Source organism: Equus caballus, chromosome 5, assembly GCF_041296265.1.
Source record: "Equus caballus isolate H_3958 breed thoroughbred chromosome 5, TB-T2T, whole genome shotgun sequence".
In the NCBI taxonomy this organism is placed as follows: domain Eukaryota; kingdom Metazoa; phylum Chordata; class Mammalia; order Perissodactyla; family Equidae; genus Equus; species Equus caballus.
In genome coordinates this window covers 77,821,862-77,840,731 of record NC_091688.1, presented here as the reverse complement: position 1 = coordinate 77,840,731, position 18,870 = coordinate 77,821,862, and the positions used below count along the sequence as shown (strand labels likewise).

At 37.2% G+C, this 18,870-nt stretch overlaps 1 protein-coding gene across 7 annotated transcripts in view; it reads left to right on the top strand.

Moving 5' to 3' along the window:
• The window catches only part of RPAP2 (RNA polymerase II associated protein 2), a 72,585-nt gene that overhangs the window by 34,488 nt on the left and 19,227 nt on the right, over positions 1–18,870 (top strand). For all 7 annotated transcript variants that reach the window (XM_070268739.1, XM_070268742.1, XM_070268744.1 and 4 more), the window contains one exon: positions 5,298–5,366. In XM_070268739.1, the coding sequence (XP_070124840.1) occupies positions 5,298–5,366 (69 nt within the window). The remainder of the gene's footprint in view (positions 1–5,297; positions 5,367–18,870) is intronic.

The following is an 18,870-nucleotide window of genomic DNA, read 5'->3' as shown; positions in this document are numbered from 1 at the left end:
ACTGAATTGCATCACAGTCGTTTATCTGGAATGTTACATTGATTTACCTGGCATAGTGGTTCCATCAGAAGTTGCTTGGTAATGATTCACTGTCGTTGGTGTCAAGATATTTTTCTGAATCCAATTTGAATTAAAATTGTATTTTGACACAAAAGCCTTTTTAAAATTTCATCAGTGATGAATCAAGGTATTTTTCTCAATCTATTGTATTTCAATTTTTATTTCAGAACTTTATACTTTTTAAATGTTTTCCTGCAAATATTACTATTTTCCTTTTTTAATTATCACTCGGATAATAGTAAATATATTGTTAGCATCTGTGCTTGAAATTATCTTTACTCAGAAAAAGGAAAAATATGAGGGCAGGTAAAATTTTGCCATTCTGCCACTAGAAGTACTTTGAAGTGAAAGCAAAGAGCTTGTCATGTTTCCCCAGTGCCTGAAACAGTGGTATAGAGCAGGCACTCTGTCCATTTTTTGCTGAATGAGTAAATGAATTCATGAAATCTTAAATTTGCTTTAACTTTGGGAGATTTGAGTACAATAGAAAAAGAAGTTCTATTTAACTGTTTTTGCCATTATTTTTCTTACATGCTTATCCTTCTTTGACTGTTTTTGGTGGTGTGCTAGATTCTGTTTTAGTTGTTATAGATAAAGCAGTGAACAGACAAAAACTTCTCTCATGGAACTGTTCTCATAGAGAGGATCTGTAAGGTTTTAAAAACAATATATGTATTATTATTATGTGGTGATATGCCCTTTCCCCTTTCCCAGTTCTTTCTCCTCCTTTTCAGCCCAAGAGCAGGGAAAGGGGATGGTACTGAGGAAGGAGGAAGTAGTGACTTTAAATAGGCTAGTCAGGGAAGACCTCATTGAGAAGATGCCATTTGTATAAAGCTCTAAAAGTTTGTGAGGGAGCAAGCCATGTTGCTGTCTGTGAAAATATATCAGACAGGGAACAGCAAGTACAAAGGCTCTGAAACAGGAACAGGCCTGGTGTGTTCACAGAATATTAAGGATGCTGGTGAGGCAGGAGAAATGAACAGAGGCAAAGGTACACAAAGATATGGTCAGAGAAGTAAGGAGCGGAGAGTGAGTATAGTAGAGATTATATAGGCCTTGTAGCCATGATCATCATTCTACTTTTACTCTGAGTGAGATGGAGAGCAGTTGGTGGATTCTGAACAGAGGAGTGACAGGATCTGATACATATTTTTAACAGTATCACTCTGGCTCCTGATTTGAGAATGTCAGTAGATGGGCAGAGGCAGGAAGACCATTTAGAATGCTGTTTTGATAATCTAGGCGAGAAATGATGTGGACCAAGGTGAAAGCAGTGGAGATAATAAGACGTGATCAGATTCTCTTTTGAAGATAGAATCATCAGGATTTGATGACTGGTTGGACATGAGATGACATGAAAAGTGTCAAGGTTAACCACAAGATTTTTGGCTTGAGCAGCTGGATTCTGGAGGGATTGAGCAGCTATTTACTGAGCTGGAGCTATCTGCGGGAGGACCCAGTTTTGAGGGGAAGATGAGCTCAATTTGGGCCGTACTAAGTTGTGAGGTGCCTATTAGACATTCAAGTGGAAATGTTAAGTAGACCATTAGATATAGAAGTCTGGATTTCAAGGAAGAGATCCAGGCTAGAGATAATAAATTTGAGGGTTGTCAGCACATGGTTACATGGTTATCTAATGTTTAAAGCTATGAGAGTAAATGATAATGTGAAAGGAATGAGCATATATAGAGGAGATGAGAGACCCAAGGGCAGAGGCCCTGGGCCAATCCAAAACTAAAAGATCTGAGAAGGAGTGCCAGTGAGAGGGAGGGAAATCAGGCAAGTGGAAACCAGGTGAAGAAAGGATTCCAAGGAGAAGGGAGTGATCAGCTGTCAAATGCTGCTGATAGATTGAGATGAGGACTGAGATGTCCTTTGGATTTGGCAACATGAATGTTTTTTGTACATTTAATCCTCACAAAAACTGTCTATCTCTGAGGTAGATAGTACTCTTGTCCCTGTTTTACTAAATCAAAAAACCAAAAGTTCTACAGCTGTTGAATGTGTACAGGGTAAAACACTGCCAAGTGATGGATCTGAGTATTGAACCCATGTTTGTCAGACTCTTTAACCACTATCCTATACTTCCTTTCTATATCATCTAGACTTTAAATTTTGTAAAACATTTTAATGGTGGAAAAAATTCAGATTAATGTAAGAGATACACATATTCTCCATTCAGAATTAATAGATTTTAATATTTTGTAATATTTGATTCAGAAGTATATTTTTAAATTAAAAGAAGTAAAATGTTATAGGTTAATTCATTTGTTCAGAAAAAAATTAATTGAATGCCTACTGACTGTCAGGCACTTGTTCTGGGCACTTGGAATAAATAGGTGAGGAATACAAAGATCCCTGCCCTCAGGCAAGGGAAAACCAATCATAAAGAATAATTAGGGGCCGGCCGGTGGCCGAGTGGTTAAGTTCGCAGGCTCTGCTTCGGCGGCCTGGGGTTTCCCCAGTTTGGGCATGGACACGGTACTGCTCATTAGGCCATGCTGAAGTGGCGTCCCACATAGCACAGCCAGAGGCACTCACAACTAGAATATACAACTACGTACTGGGGGGCTTTGAGGAGAAGAAGAAGGAGAAAAAAAAAAGGAAGATTGCCAACAGATGTTGGCTCAGGTGCCAATCTTTTAAAAATAATAATAGTTATATGTTAAAAGGTGATAAATGGTATGGGGGGGCGGAAATATATAGCAAGGTAAGGGAGTCAGGAATTTAGGGCCGGGAGGTGGAGAGAAGTTTCGCTTTTTAATAGGGTGGTCCAGATAGGCCTTATTGCAAAGGTGACATAAGGAAACTTATCTGAGAAAGATGGTTTCAGGCAAATGGAATAGACAATGCAAAAGCCCTAAGACGTGAAGTTCCCTTTGTTCCCTTTCCCAACCCCTTCTCCTTTCCTCCCCAGAAGGAACTGATACTGTGAATTTGATGTGTATCTTCCCAGCCTTTGTTTTAATACTTTTACTATTTACACGTGTCCGTAAATAAGAGAGTATTGTCTGGCTTTTATTTATATAAATGATGTCATACTATACTTCTTTAATTCAAATTATGATGGGCAAAATATGTAAGTCTAGTTCATTCATTTTGACAGCCATTTAGTATTCTATAAAAATGCCACAATTTATTATTTTTTTCCTTTTACAATCAGTGTCACGTTAACTATCTTCACACACATTTCTTATGCATAAATGAGAGAGTTTGTTTGGGATTTATATCTAGAAGTGAAATAGCTGAGCTATTCATATGCATTTATTAGATATTGCCAAATTGTGGTTACTCGCATCAACAATGTGTTAAAAGTACTATTTCTTCATGTCCTCACCAACCCTTGGTATTGTTAGTCTTTTATTTTTGCCAATGTGATGGAGTGAATTATTGTTTTTATATTAATTTCCCAGATTACTTGTGAGATTGAGCTCCTTTTCCAGTGTTTACTAGCCATTCAGCTTTCCTCCTCTGTAAATTGCCTGTACGTATCCTTTGCCCATTTATTTATGGCTGTTTTCTTTTTAAAAGACTATTTTTTTTAGAGCAGTTTTAGGTTCATAGGAAGATTGAGAGAAAGGTACAGAGATTTCTCATATACTCTCTGCCCCCAGACATGCATAGCCTGCCCCATTATCAGCATCTCCCACCAGGATCATCACTGATGAACCTACGCTGAGAACATAGTTATCACCCAGAGTCCATAATTTATGTTAGAGTTCACTTTTGGTGTTGTACAATTGATGGGGGTTTGGACAAATGTATAATGACATGTATCCATCATTATAGTATCACAGAGTATTTTCAGTGCCCTAAAAATCCTCTGTGCTCCATTGATCTTTTTACTGTCTCCATAGTTTTACTTTCTCCAGAATGTCACATAGTTGGAATCATACAGTATGTAGCCTTTTCAGAATGGCTTCTTTCACTTAAGTAATATGCATTTCAAGTACTTCCATGTCTTTTTCTGACTTGATAGCTCATTTCTTTTTAGCACTGAATAATATTCCATTGTCTAGATGTACTGCAGCTCATTTATCCATTCACCTAGTAAAGGTAAAGGACATCTTGGTTGCTTCCAAGTTTTGGCAAATATGTATAGAGCTGCTGTAAACATCCATTTGCAGGTTTTTTTGTGGACATAAGTTTTCAGTTCCTTTGGATAAATACCAAGGAGCATGGTTTCTGGACTGTATGATAAGAATATTTTTAGTTTTGCAAGAAACCACCAAACTGTCTTCCAAAGTGGCTGTGCTATTTTGCATTCCCACCAGCAGTGAATGAGGGTTCCTGTTGCTCCACATCCTCACCAGCGTTTGGTTTTGCCAATGTTCAGGATTTTGAACATTCTAATAGATGTATAGTAGTAGCTCATTGTTGTTTTAATTCACATTTTCCTGATGACATATAATGTGGGGCATCTTTTCATATGCTTATTTGTCGTTGGTTTGTCTTTGGTGAGGTGTCTGTTAAGGTCTTTGCCCCATTTTTTAATTGGGCTTTTGTTAAGTTTTAAGAGTTCTTTGTATATTTTGCATAACAGCCCTTTATCAGATGTTATTGGCTGTTTTTTTTCTTATTGTCTTGTATCATTTTTTATTGCTTTCTAAATGCTTTCTGAGAAACTAAGATAACTACAATGTATTTCATTGTCATCAACTGCTGAGTGATAGAATTTACTTCTGATTTTTTAAAATTAACTTTTCTTGAATAAAGACCTAGTCTTACAATCTATTAAGTCAACTCTTATTTTTGTAAACTATGGATTATGACATCATTAACTTCCTGCTGCCAAACTAGCAAAAGGCAGAAAGTTACAAAAGATGAATTAAAATTAAAATCAGAAATTTCTTACCTTGTTAGCTTTAATAAAACATTTGATTAAGGGAAAACATAGAGGATATGGTTATGGGGAGGTGTGTGTGTGTGTATATTTTAATAAACCATGCAATTTAGGTTTCCTGTATTGTTCCTGTATTCCCATCTTGTCTAAGAGTAATATTGTTATAAATGTATAAAAGTGGGGCTGAAGTACTTCCTTTTGAGATGGTCATTATCAGGTAATATCAAACCACATTATTATACTATTGACTCTTTCCTATCAGATATAACAAGAATTAAAAAATGGTACTATTTGACACATGATGTCATAAATCTGATTCTATCTAAAAATAGGAGATTCATGTATTTAAATGTAACAATCTTTTGGTAAATTTTATCTTACTGTCTTTCAGATTAACAAATAGAAATATTATACACAAACCTGCAGAGTGGACCTTAATTGCTATGGTGTTGCTGTCATTGTAAGTACTCTTTCAGATTTTAACTCTAAATACTAAGTATGAAGAATTTTGATTAGGAATAAACAAAGTTGTTGATTGATTTTGTAACCTTCCTTGGAAAATGTTGTACTATTTCCTGCCCTATTTTCCTTTCCTATATGGTAAAATAACTTTGATGTGAGGTGACATGCCATATTTTGATAAGCTGTAATCATCCTTCTGAGGGCCTTTTTCTTCATAAATATTATTTGTTATCTTTTGAAAAAGAAGAACATCCCCATGTGGGATATATACAGAATAATCCTTTGGTTTCACTTTTAGCCGTGTATTTTATTAACATTGACTGGGCTTCATTATTTTACATCTATTTTTATCAACAAAACTAATGCTATTTCATTTTTCTTCAATATATTTTATTTTTAGCAGCATCAGAAAATTTTTATTTTCCAAATTAATGTACATCTTTGAAATCAAACAGATTTAAAGGAACTGAAGTAGATACTTACTACACAAGCGTATATAAAACATTTAATACTCGTTTACCTTTTAAGAAATCACTAGTGGCTTCTAAGGCTGTCTTTCACTAGAGTTAAAACCATCTAGTAAGCGTAGTGTTTTTCAGCTTGAATTGAAAAAGTCATCTTTTGAGGAACATTCATTACTGCATTACTGTTGCTACTCGGTGCTTGTTAGGTCACTGAAGCCCATAGGACATCGAATACTTACTGGACACTCACAGGTCACGGCGTGTTATGAGCCAACCTCATAGCATCTCCAGCTCTGCATTCTCTTTCTTTGATATTACTTCAGGCTGACATGTTATTCTGGCTTCACTGTCCCAAGGAAGGCTGTGCTGGGAGGCATTAGAGTAGGCTTCAGTGAGCCAGCATCTGTGTCACCCAACCAGATACCACTCACATGATTCATTAAATCAGAACACAGAAAATAACTTTACTTGAATGCCCTGATATAAATTTTTTATCAACCATAAGAACAAATCTTTTGTCATTTCTACTATTCAGTGTTCCAGTTGAATTGGTAATTTGTGAAACAGATCTTATTAATTTTTTAGAACGTTCTTTCCATTTTATGAAATTTGTAAATATTTTGGTCACTGGCAAAAAAAATATCAGTATCTCTGCTCACCCACCATATCCTATGCCTGCTAATAAACCCTCATAGATAACTGTTTAAGTGTACTTCTGCAATTCATTATACTAAAGGGGAAGTAACTTTTTTGGTTGACAAGTCAGAGGCCTAAGCCCAGCAGTAATCTCAGAATCTTGCTTTCTAAGCCAATAGCTGGAAGTATTATCTTAATGAGCAGCTGCTTACTGAGGACACATGTTAGGTCCTACTTGTTTTTGTATCAAACTCTTGCCACATCTTCTCCAAAATGTATAGCAAGGAACAAAAAAAGTATAGAAAATGAAATAGTAAAGGCTACCATTAAAATTTCATATGATTATTCCATACAAAAATAAACTTCTAGCATTTGATTTGAATAGAGGAACCATGTGGCACAAAATACCAAAAGCTTTGCTGGTCCTTTCATGCACTGTTTGACTTCCCTAACTTTGGATGTACTGTAGGGTCAGTGAGCCATAAAAATAGTAACTTAATTGATTTCAAGAAACAAACTGCTCACATCTTAGCTGTGTTGCATGTTTCACATGGTGCAGTCCATCTTGAGTTTGCAGCTGTAAACACTGTTTCCTTTTGTCCTTCGCCTTTAATCCTTCTCTTTCATTATTCCCTAACCCTCTGTACAGCTAGATATACCCATCTTTCCCCTGGTCCTTGGTGCTTTTGATCCCTGAACAACTAAAATCCTTTTCCTTTTGATCCCTGAACAACTAAAATCCTTTCCAGTTAGGGCCCTTTTGGCTTTTTAAAAAATCCTTGGTCACTATAGACACTAAATCAACTGGCACTTCCTTGGTTTTTGCCTTTCAAATCTTGCTCTCTCATAATTCTCTCTCTTTTGCCATAGGCCATCCTTACAAGTTATCACTGATCTTTTCCATTCTGTATTTGCACATTCTGTATCTTCACCAGCTGAATAATCTCCTTATTCTGTGGTCATCAGCTTGTTCTAAGACTTCTTTCTTCTGCTCCCCTATTATTTTATTTCTTATTTCCTCTTTTCTCAGAAAGTCCCCTTTGGCTTTTCATGTTTCTACCCCCCAGGGAATCTATGGCTCAACGGATAGCGCCTTTCATTCTCAGCCTTGTCCTTTTATCACACTTTTAGAGTAAATATTACTATATGAGATAGGGGTAAAATTAAAATACATGTCCATCGTGTTACAGCTAATTCCATTGACTTCCATAAAGTATAATTATACTTTAATTTATGTTCCCACCTCTCTTTCCTCCCACTTACAGTTCATAGTTACTTTTTAGAGAAGGCATTTTGTCATTAGGGAAAGAAAAAGCAGGCATGAGGGTCATTTGTTGGATAAAGAGCCTTAAAGAGAGTCAAAAATATGGAGACTTTAGACACGCAAAGAGACACACACATATAAAGACAAAGGAGGTCACACACTCACAGATATAGGAGGGCCTTTGGCAAAAGTTAGTAACCCCACCATTCAGCCTTTTAATTTATTGCCACAGGATTGAACATAGCATACATGAGATTATTTTCCTTTTTTTTTTTTTAATAATTATCCTATGATTCAGAAAATCTTCACATCTACTCTCAAATTTCCAATGGAATTTTTTTAGTCATTCCTTGTAGACATTTCTGGAATTCATGTTAAAAAGTGAACTTTATAGCTAGAGAAAAGTGTTTATAGCCAGGAAATAGATTCTGAATGGCAGTTGTAGTCACTGAGATGAGCACAATAAGATAATATACATTATTATTATAACAATGGTGCTATTCTTTCTATATGAATATTGCAGAGTTTTGTTATTACTAACATTTGTTTAATGCATGAAAGCTGTTTTCAAAATTCATCATGAGAACCACTTAGGAAAGGGTGCATATCCACATACAGAATTTTATTACTATATTGCTATACTGGCTCAAGTCTAACTCTTGTTAGAGGGAAAAATCAACATTTTAAGCAGAATATGATAATCCAGGAGAAAGAAAGAAAGCTGGGTCTTGAATTTTCACATCTGTATTTAAAGTAAATCAGGGGTTTTCTGTAACAAGTCGTCTTTTCCTGGTAGCTTACCTTGTGCTTTCGCAGATGTATTGACATTAAAAAATTTGAACCACAACATGTAATTTATTAGTGTATACTGATCGAAATTTTATACTCATAAAATCTCAGAAAGAAATTGATCAAATTGAATTGGTACACTTAATGAAATGTACCTATATATAAAAATACATCATGACCCAGGGGCTGGCCCAGTGGCGCAGCGGTTAAGTTCGCATGTTCTGCTTTGGTGGTCCAGGATTCACCGGTTTGGATCCCGGGTGTGGACATGGTACTGCTTGGCAAGCCATGATGTGGTAGGTGTCCCACATATAAAATAGAGGAAGATGGGCATGGATGTTAGCTCAGGGCCAGTCTTCCTCAGCAAAAAGAGGAAGATTGGCGGCAGATATTAGCTCAGGGCTAATCTTCCTCAAAAAAAAAAAAAAAAAAATCATGACTCATTCCCACTTCATTAAATTTCTCATCAATTCCATAGGACTGAAGGGCCACTGTGACTGGAACATTTATTGATTTTTGTTCTATGTATTCAGACCCTAAATCATTACCAAGAGCACACAGAAAGATCTTTTAAAGCAGAGCTTAAGCGGGATTCATTTATTTAACAATGAAGGAATTAATGTCCCCTTAGTCCTCTCATTTTTATTTAATAAACATTATAATTAACAAAGATTCTCAAGAACTCATTACACATAGAAGAACACCTGTAATAGTGATAATTGACCTTTTTTTTGTTTTTAATAACTGACTAGAAATACTATCAGGTAACCTAGTAATTGGTGTTATTGCTTAAGCACTCAGTTTTAAGTTAATTTTATATCTTAGTTGAACTTTATCAGACTTTGCTCTTGCATAGTATATGTTGAAATAATACAAAGTTGAATCTGATTTTCCCACATGCTCTAATAAGATATTAGGCTGTTCCACAGTCATGATGCATGATTTTTAATAAAAATGTGTGTAATATATATAGATAGTCTGCTATAAATATTTTAGTACCTATATACTCTATTATATAATGTTTGTTAATGTATTTATATATTTTGATGTGTTTATATACCAAATTAGAAAACACAATAATTAATTAAAGTGCATTTTATGATACCCCCTCATAGTATATCATATATTTGTTTTTATATTCCTCATAGTTCTCATCTTACCCTTATATAGGAAAACAGAAACTGAAGAATCACTTTTCATCATGGTCACAGTATTCAGAATAGTTTCTTTGAGAAAATTTTGACTGGTATTTTGAGAAGACTTTATAACCATAGGACACCTCCCTCAGCTCAGTCCGTTGTCTCCCTTCACTCTTCCTTTCCTCTTAGTCTTCCCAGTCTTCTTTGACCTCTGTCATTATACTTGAGCCTGTAACACAAGAGTGGACTGTGCAGATGCTGACCTAAAGCTGAGAAATCTAGGGTAAGGTCCAGACCAAGGCTGGCAGCCAAAGAGAAGCCATATAGAAAGCTATCAAGAAGCAGATTGACAGGCCCAAGTTCCTTTGCGTGCCGCCCACATGCAAGAAATGGGAATCGGTTTCCTCAATGACTTCTTGTATTTAAAATGTAGCTTTTTCACCCAAGTTTACTATGGAACCTTTGTACATAGGCCACTACTTTGTATTATGATGATCTATGGTTAATTACAACATAGGAGTCGAGTGTCTCTAAGTGGGTAGCCAAGGAGAGAGAGATGTGTTGTGATCCATGGGAATGATTTGGTTATCTAGTGAAGGAGATGAATACTTCCTTTGTATTGCTTAGAAAGAATAGAGTAGAAAGCGACTTTTGGTAGTCTAACATGGATACATGCTATTCCTAGTTTTATGCCCTTGATGTTCTCTAATGGAAAGCTTTCAAGATCATCTCGAAAAATGTCTGCTTTCATTTTATTTATCTGAACTGTCTGTTTCCAGTGAACTGTGGCCCACTTCCTAGGCAGAGACCATGCAATAGTTTATTCCCCCTAAAAGCTTTGAGTGTTCCCATCGTTAAGGGAGTAGCATGTAAGTCCTGGGAAATGGTATTTAAACAAGCTCGACTTGACCATGATCACTAAACAAAAGCCATCACTGGACATGGGCAGCCACTTTAGGTAACCATCATACAGATAGATACCGGGGAGAGTCACTTCCCTAGGGTACCAGACATGAATGGAAAGATGTGACTAAGGCTTTTTGCCTCAGCAGGTTGTTTTTGTAGCCCACCCATAACTAATTTCCTTAGAGAAATTTGTGAGCATACCATGAAAAATGAAGAGATGGTTCCTTAGAAATGTGTTGGTTCTCAGAAGTATCTCAAAGCCTGTCTCCTAATATTCCCAATTTAGTTCTGAGTATTTGAGACCATAATAGAAGATAATTGAAAAATTTTTTATATTTACTTGAATTTTTTTACTTGAGATATAACTCATATAACATAAAATTCACCATTCAAAAGTGTACAGTTCACTGGTTTTTAGTATATTCACTGTGTTGTGTAACTATCACCACTATCTAATTCCAGAATATTTCCATCACCCAAAAAGAAACCTCATATCTATTAGCTTAGTCCCAGTTTCCCCTTTCCCATCCCCTGGCAGCCACTAATCTACTTTCTGTCTCTATGGATTTACCTGTTCTGAACATTTCATATGAATGGAATCATATAATATATGGCCTTTGTGTTTGGTTTCTCTCACTTAATGTTTTCAAGGTTCGTCCATGTCATAGCATGTGACAGTACTTCATTCCTTTTTATGGCTGAGTAATATTCCCTTATGTGGATATACACCTTTTTATTCATTCATCAGTGGATGGACATTTGGGTTGTTTCCATGTTTTGGCAATTATGAACATATGTGTACAAGTCTTTGTGTGAACATATGTTTTCAGTTCTCTTGGATATATATCTAGGAGTGGAATTACTGGGTCATATGGAACTGTATTTTAACCTTTTGAGGAACTCCTAGACTGTTTTCCACAGTGGCTATATTGTTTTATTATTTTTTCAGGTTTTTTTTAAAATTGAGGTAAAATTAATATGTAACATTATATAAGTTTCAGATGTACAATATTATAACTCAGTATTTGTGTACACTACAAAGTGATCACCACCGTAAGTCTAGTTACCATCCGTCACCATACAGTTGACTCCCTTCACCCTTTTGCCCACCCCTAACCCCCTTCCCCTCTGTACCACCAGTCTGTTCTCTGTATCTATGAGTTTGTTTTGTTTCGTTTGTTCATTTGTTTTGTTTTTTAGATTTCACATATAAATGAAGTAATATGGTGTCTGACTTATTTTACTTAGCATAATACCCTCAAGGTCCATCCATGTTGTCAAAAATGGCAAGATTTCCCTCTTTTCTATGGCTGCATAATATCCCATTTTATGTATGTGTGTAAAGATATGTATAAACACACACACATGCCATCTTCTTTATCCATTCATCCATCACTGGATACTTAGGTTGTTTCCATATCTTGGCTCTTTTAAATAATGCTGCAGTGAACATAGGGGTGCATATATCTCTTCAAATTATTGTTTTCGTATTTTTCAGATAAATACTTAGAAGTGGAATAGCTCAATTGTAGGGTAGTTCTATTTTTAATTTCTTGAGGAATCTCCATACACTTTTTCTATAGTGACTGCCCCAGTTTACACTCTCACCAACAGTGTATAAGGGTTCCCTTTTCTCCACATCCTCACCCAAAACTTATGTCTTGTCTTTTGATAATAGTCATTTTAACAGGTGTGAAGTGATATCTCTTTGTGGTTTTGATTTGCATTTCCCTGATAATTGGTGATGTTGAACATCTTTTCATGTGCCTGTTGGCCATCTGTATGTCTTCTTTGAAAAAATGTCTGTTTATATCCTCTGCCCACTTTTTAATTGGATTGTTTATTTGTTGTTGAGTTGTCTGAGCTCTCTATATATTTTGGATATGAACTCCTTATCGGATATATGATTTGCAAATTCTTCTCCCATTCAGTAAATTGCCTTTTCATTTTGTTGATGGTTTCCTTTGCTGAGCAGAAGCTTTTTAGTTTGATGTAGTCCCATTTGTTTATTTTTGCTTTTGTTTCCCCTGCCTTTGGAGTCAGATCCAAAAAAAATATCACTAAGACCAATGTCAGAGAGCTTATAGCCCATGTTTTCCTCTAGGAATTTCATGGTTTCAGGTCTTAGAACCAAGTCTTCAATCCATTTTGAGTTAAGTTTTGTGTATGGTGTAAGATGGTGGTTTAGTTTCCTTCTTTTGCATGTGGCTGTCCATTTTTCCCAGCACTGTTTATTAAAGAGACTATCCTTTCCCCATTGCATATTCTTGGCTCCTTTGTCAAAAATTAATTGACCGTATATGTATGAGTTTATTTCTGGGCTCTCTATTCTGTTCCATTGATCTGCATGTCTGTTTTTATGCCAGTATCATACTGTTTTGATTACTGTAGCTTTGTAATATAGTTTGAAATCAGGGAGTGTTATGCCTCCAGCTTTGTTCTTTTTCTCAAGATTGTGTTGGGTATTCGGGGTCTTTGTGGTTCCATTGGCAACACTGTTTTAAATTTCCGCTGGCACTTTTTGAGGGCTCCGTAGATTGAATTTCCAAGGTCATCTCTTCTTGCCTCATACCCTATAGTCATTTTAGAAGCTTAGATTTGCGGTTTTCCAAAACTTAAATATGCCTATTCTAATTGATTTTAGACCTTCGTGGACTTGTAACATCAATTCATTATGTCCTAGGAATTTCTACCACATATGCAAAATGAGTATCTGTGAATGCTACCCCCATCCCCCAAAAAAGATGCTAGTGTTGAATATGAGACCATATAAATTAAATGTCTGAACCTTAACTTGTGGTACTTATTTTGAATTCCTCAGTATCTGTAAAGTTCCTCCTTTTGTTTTTTCACTTGTGCAAATCTTGGATTTGTTTATCTTATGATGTTTACTATCACAGTGCCTTTGTCATTGTGAAGTTTATTTACCTATTTACTGAGGATTAAACAGTAATTAGATTGTTTCTAGCCCCCCATGCTTATTGCTGAAAGTTTATATAGGAAAAATATGATGTTTTTTAATTGAAGCAACTTTACCTCCAGCCAGCAGGTCTATGTGGGAATCTAGATATTTTCTAAAGAAAAACTAATGCTTGTTTAAATTTTTAACCAAAGCCTACTTTCTTCAGTGATTTTTTTTTTTTTTTACTGAGGAAGATTGGCCCTGAGCTAACATCTGTGCCAATCTTCCTCTATTTTGTATGTGAGACACCACCACAGCATGGCTTGATGTAAAGGTGTGCACCTGGGATCCAAACCTGTGAACCCCAGGACACCAAAAGGCAAACTTAACTACTATGCCACTGGGCTGGCCCCTCTACAATGATTTTTTACCTCAGAATTTTCCATATTTTTGGCAATTGTATAATGTTAGTTTTTTTATCCATAAGTAGCTGAGAATCCCCAACCTCAGGCCACAATACATGTTAAAGTCACCAAGGGTCCTCAGCAAAAAGATGTGCTCTCCAGCTTTCCCATCCCAAGCAGCAGCAGTGGTGGCAGTGATGACGACAGTAGTAAGCAGCACTTGGCCCTTGCCAGTCACAGCCTCAACTTGAAAAGTCAGTCTCCATGTCTGCTTGTGACATCTTCACATCCTGACTAAGCTCACTGAGAGGACAGGCCAAGGGAGGCTAGGAAACGTGAGACTTAAGGGCACAGTTATCCCCAGCCTCAGGGCTCTGCACTGTGAGGGTGATCATCACTGTGTGTGGACACCGCTGGTTGGTTCCATTTCAACCTTAAAGCATTGAAAAAAAGTTGGAGCCACCATTCTGAGATAATTGTTACAGAGCAACTATTATGAAGAAAAGCTTTTCCGACACTCATCAGCAAAGCTGCTCTGTAGATCTGTCACAAACAGGATTTAGATATAAAGTTTTAAAGTTGCTACAGCCCAGCCCTTTAAATAAACCTGTGTATAATATTTCACTACAAAGTGAGTTACAAAGAACTTGTTTCTTTTGAATTAGAAATATCAATGGACAGCATCACTGCTTCCTTATTAATAGGTAATCCTAAAGCATTAAATGCAAACATTATCAGGGCATAAACCATCTGTTATAAGAAAAACATTTTATTTTATTTGGCTATCATAGTCTTTTATAATCAAAGTTTTTATCTCAGTTTTCTAGATTATAGTTCTGAAATAGAAAGCCTGTAATATCATTACTTCTTTGTGGTATGTTCTTCTTGTCTACTTTCTTTATTTTTCTTAGAAGTCCTTAATAGTAATAGCCTCACATGCCTCTTGATTTTTCAAATTTTGGGACTTTTGCTTTGTGCCTAGCATAAAGTTAAATGCGGTTTAAATTTATGTCAATAATTTTTATTAAGACAAGAGTCTCTTAACACCCTAAATTCAGTCTCATTCTGGATTATATCCTGTTTTTTCCCTTTGCACAAGTTTCTTAACCTCATTGTGCATTATTCTGCTTGTTGGTGGTGTGAGGGGTTGGACTAAAATCCAACTTAAATCAAATTCTACTATGACATGTTCTAAGTAAGAAACTATTCTAATGCAGTTTGTCAAAGGCTGCTGAAAGAGACAATGAAGAGGAGTGTATTTAGCATAGGGAACAATTTATTTTTGGTAACAGAGAGCCGTGGTAACACTGCCCAAGTGTTACTACTTTGTTAGGTCTCTTAGTAAGCCTGGCAAAGAAATGCGTTGAATGATATGGCTAGTCCTTCTGTGGAAAGATTACAGAGTACACACTTAAGTAAGTGGGAAGAACAGCCCCAAGGTTCCTTTACTCTCTTTCTACTCCAGACTTAGTTGACATTCTGTTGCTCTCCACATCAAAGAGAAGGAACCTGCCCTGGAAGCAAAAGAAAACAGTGGAGTGTTTTAGCACCTCAGCATTATACTAAAGATGGTGAAGAGCAAAATGAAATGTGTAAATTGATTTTGTTTAATGTAAAAACACATTTAAAATGCTTTTTTGCTTATAAAATCCTCACTACAACCCTGGGCCTTTTTTCCCCCTTCCACTTTATTGTATACATTTTATTGTGGGAATAAGTCTTATCAATGAATAGGGACATCTTGAAAGCTGTTACTTTATGTCAGAGTCTCTGATTCTTTGTTCGGATCACATTAAAGGAATTTTTTTTTTTTTTAGCTGAGGAAGATTCACCCTGAGCTAACATCTGTTGCCAATCTTCCTCTTTTTGTGTGTGTGTGTGCATGAGCTGCCGCCACAGCATGGCTGCTAACAGACAAGTGGTGTAGGTCCATCCCCGGAACTGAACCAGGCTGCCGAAGCAGAGCACACCAAACTTAACCACTAGGCCACCAGGGCTGGCCCCAGGAAATTTTTTAAAGTAGTTCTAGAATAATGTTTTCCTTTTTTACTTCCTCCTTTTTTTTTCTTTCTTTGATGAAAAGATCCCAAGTATTCATTGATAAAACTTTTATGAACTAGGTCTGGTGAAGTAGCGTGGGTTTCTTCTCTGAGATAGTACCATCTGATTATTAGCTAAAGGATTAATAAGTATGTTATTTGTAGCCCTGATTTTTCTTCTCAAGAGTTTGTTTGGACTTTTTTATGTCTTTCATATCATGCCACAAAAGCCAGCATAAGTAGAGCCCACGGATACCAGAAAAGGAGATGAGATCCACACTTAGCTATAGCATCATAACTATAAATCAGTGGAGAAGCCGGCATTACACAGTGATGGGAAAGTTTTCAAATACTAGAAATCTGACTTGAAAAGTAGCCAACAAATGTTTATTGAGCAGGTGCTCTGGGTAAGACTGTGTCTCAGGCCCTGTGAGGGTACAAAGGTTAAAGCCCCTGCTCCAACACTTTGAAGCCTACTGGGGGTTGAGGAAAGGGGGAAATCAACATTTGTAAAGGTAACTACAATAAAAAGTGGAATGTATTAAATGCCAAAAAAGAAGCACAAACTATTGCGGAGGTTCAAAGAAGCAAAAGATCTTGACTGGGAAGATCAAAAAGTTTCACAGAAGTGGAATTTGTGATGGGCCCAAAAGGTAGAAAGGGTTTCAAGAAATAGAAATGAAAGGATGAGGGCATTCTAAGAAGTACCTATAGCATGAAACAAGCAAAAAGAAGAGATGTAGTGAAGAGTATAAGATAACTGGAAAGAGGTTGGGAAGTTGGGTCTGTTGCCGAGATAGATCCTTTAATGCAGGTAAACTTGTTGCAGTGGACATTGCAGGTCATCTCAGTTTTGAGTAGACAGTGCCTCATGACGGCTGTGCTTTAGGGAGATGAGTCTTGCAGAGATCTGTAGTCAGCGCTGATCCTGTCTTCCACCTTGCACCAGTCTTTCAAAGGCTTCCAATTGCTCTTAAAGAAAAATCTCTTATTGTGACCTGCATGGCCCTGTGTGATCCAGCCCCTTCTTCTCCAGCCTCCCCTCACACCACCCTACCTTATTCTCCCCATTCCTGCCACTCTGACCTTTCAGCCCTGCTCGTCGTGCTCTCTCTCACCATACCACACAGGTATTCCCTATCCAGAATGTTCGTCCCTCCCCTCTTCCTTTGGCTAGTTCCCCTTCATCTTTCAGAACTTGAGGAAGTAATTCTTCCTCGAGAACCTTTTCCTGACTTCCCTGACTAGATCAAATATCTTTGTAAATAGGCCTTCATACCGTGTACTTATCTTTCCTAGCACTGGTCCTGTCTTTATTTTTATATTTAATTATATGATTACTGGATTAATCAACTTGAAGATTTTAGGGGCTGTTTCTGTCTGATCTTACTCATCATTATATACCCAGCACTTAGCATTGTGCCTAGAGCATCACAGATTTACAGTAAATACTTGGGAGTGAATGAATGAATGAATGATTGAAATTAATTAGGAAGTATCATTTCTTGCTCTTTGTTGATTCCTTCCCTCCTGCCTAGAACTGCTTATTCATCTTTAAAGTTTAAAAGACCAAACAGAAAAAACAAACACACCTGTCCTTTGTCCTTAACCTCCCTGACCCCTCAGACTATCATCCATTCACTTACCAAACTTCTTGAAGAGCTAGTCTGCTCTCAGTGATTGTAGTGCTTTTCATTAATCCCTTGCATTCTGGCTCTTGCCCACACCATTTATGAAATTGATTTTTTCAAAGCCCCCACTAATAACAGCTTAGTTAACCAAAGAGCACCAAGGCCGTGAACTAAAATGATTACACTGAAAATGAAAAGGGAGAGACCGATGATGAGACATTATAGCTCCAGAATCTATAGGATTCCGCCATTGAGGGGAGGAGGGGGAGTGGGTGTCAGGCATGATTTCACAGTATGAAGAAGGATGACTGGGAAAATACTGGTGCCTTTATGGAAGTGGTAGGAGGAACTAACTGAAAGAGATGATGTGTTGGGTTTAATACCTGTTCGACAAGCAGAGACTATTCCTGTTCAGTTTAAGGTTCAGGCAGATTATCTAGTGAGGCGCTTCCTTAGTGAGTAGTTGAAAATGTAGAACTGGAGCTGAAGAATGGTGAGGAAAATCAGAGACCAAGATTTTGGAACCAGCATTGGGATGAGTGAGATCGCAGAGGTGGAAGGTGTTAAACGCATAGTCAAAATGAAATAGAACCTGTGGAACAGCCGCATCCACGCCAGGGACACCTGAGAAATACAGAGAAAGCAGAAAGGGGGAAAACAGATATTTTTTGAACATCAACTGTGCAAACACCGTGCTAGAGTCTTGACATACATAATTTCATTTGATTCTCACAATTCACTGAGGTCAGTGGTGGTGTCCCACTTCTTAGAGGAAGAAACAAACTCTGGAAAGACAAGCACTTTGTCAAGCTCACGGCTGGGATTCAGACTCATACCTATCTGACTTCAGAATGTGTGCACAGTGTAACTCAGAAAGGTATGTGTACAGCAGAGCACTGTCGAGGAATCCTGAGTGGGTTTGAGGTTCAGGAAAGAGGTGGTAACTACCTTCTGAGAACCAGGTAGTTTTCCTCTGCTGAACAAGGGCAAGGACTAAAAAAGCCTGTGGTTTTGGCAATTAGGTGGTTGTGGGTGACCTTCAAGAAAGCGGTTTCCATAGAATGATAGGAGTGGAGATCAGATTGCAAGGGCTGCTCCAGTAGACAGTTGTGAAGACACTAGACGTAGCAAATGTTGATGACTCTTCATATGGTTGGCAGAAGAGGAGAGGAGGGAGGGATTATAAGCCATAGGACCTGGTAAATCTGCAGAAGACTTCTCAGGGTAGTGGAGGCTTTGAGCGTGTTGGTAGCAGAGGGGAAGGCAATGTTAGACAGGCAGAGTGGGAATACTAAAAAGACAGGGCAGCTGAGGGGATGGGGCCCATG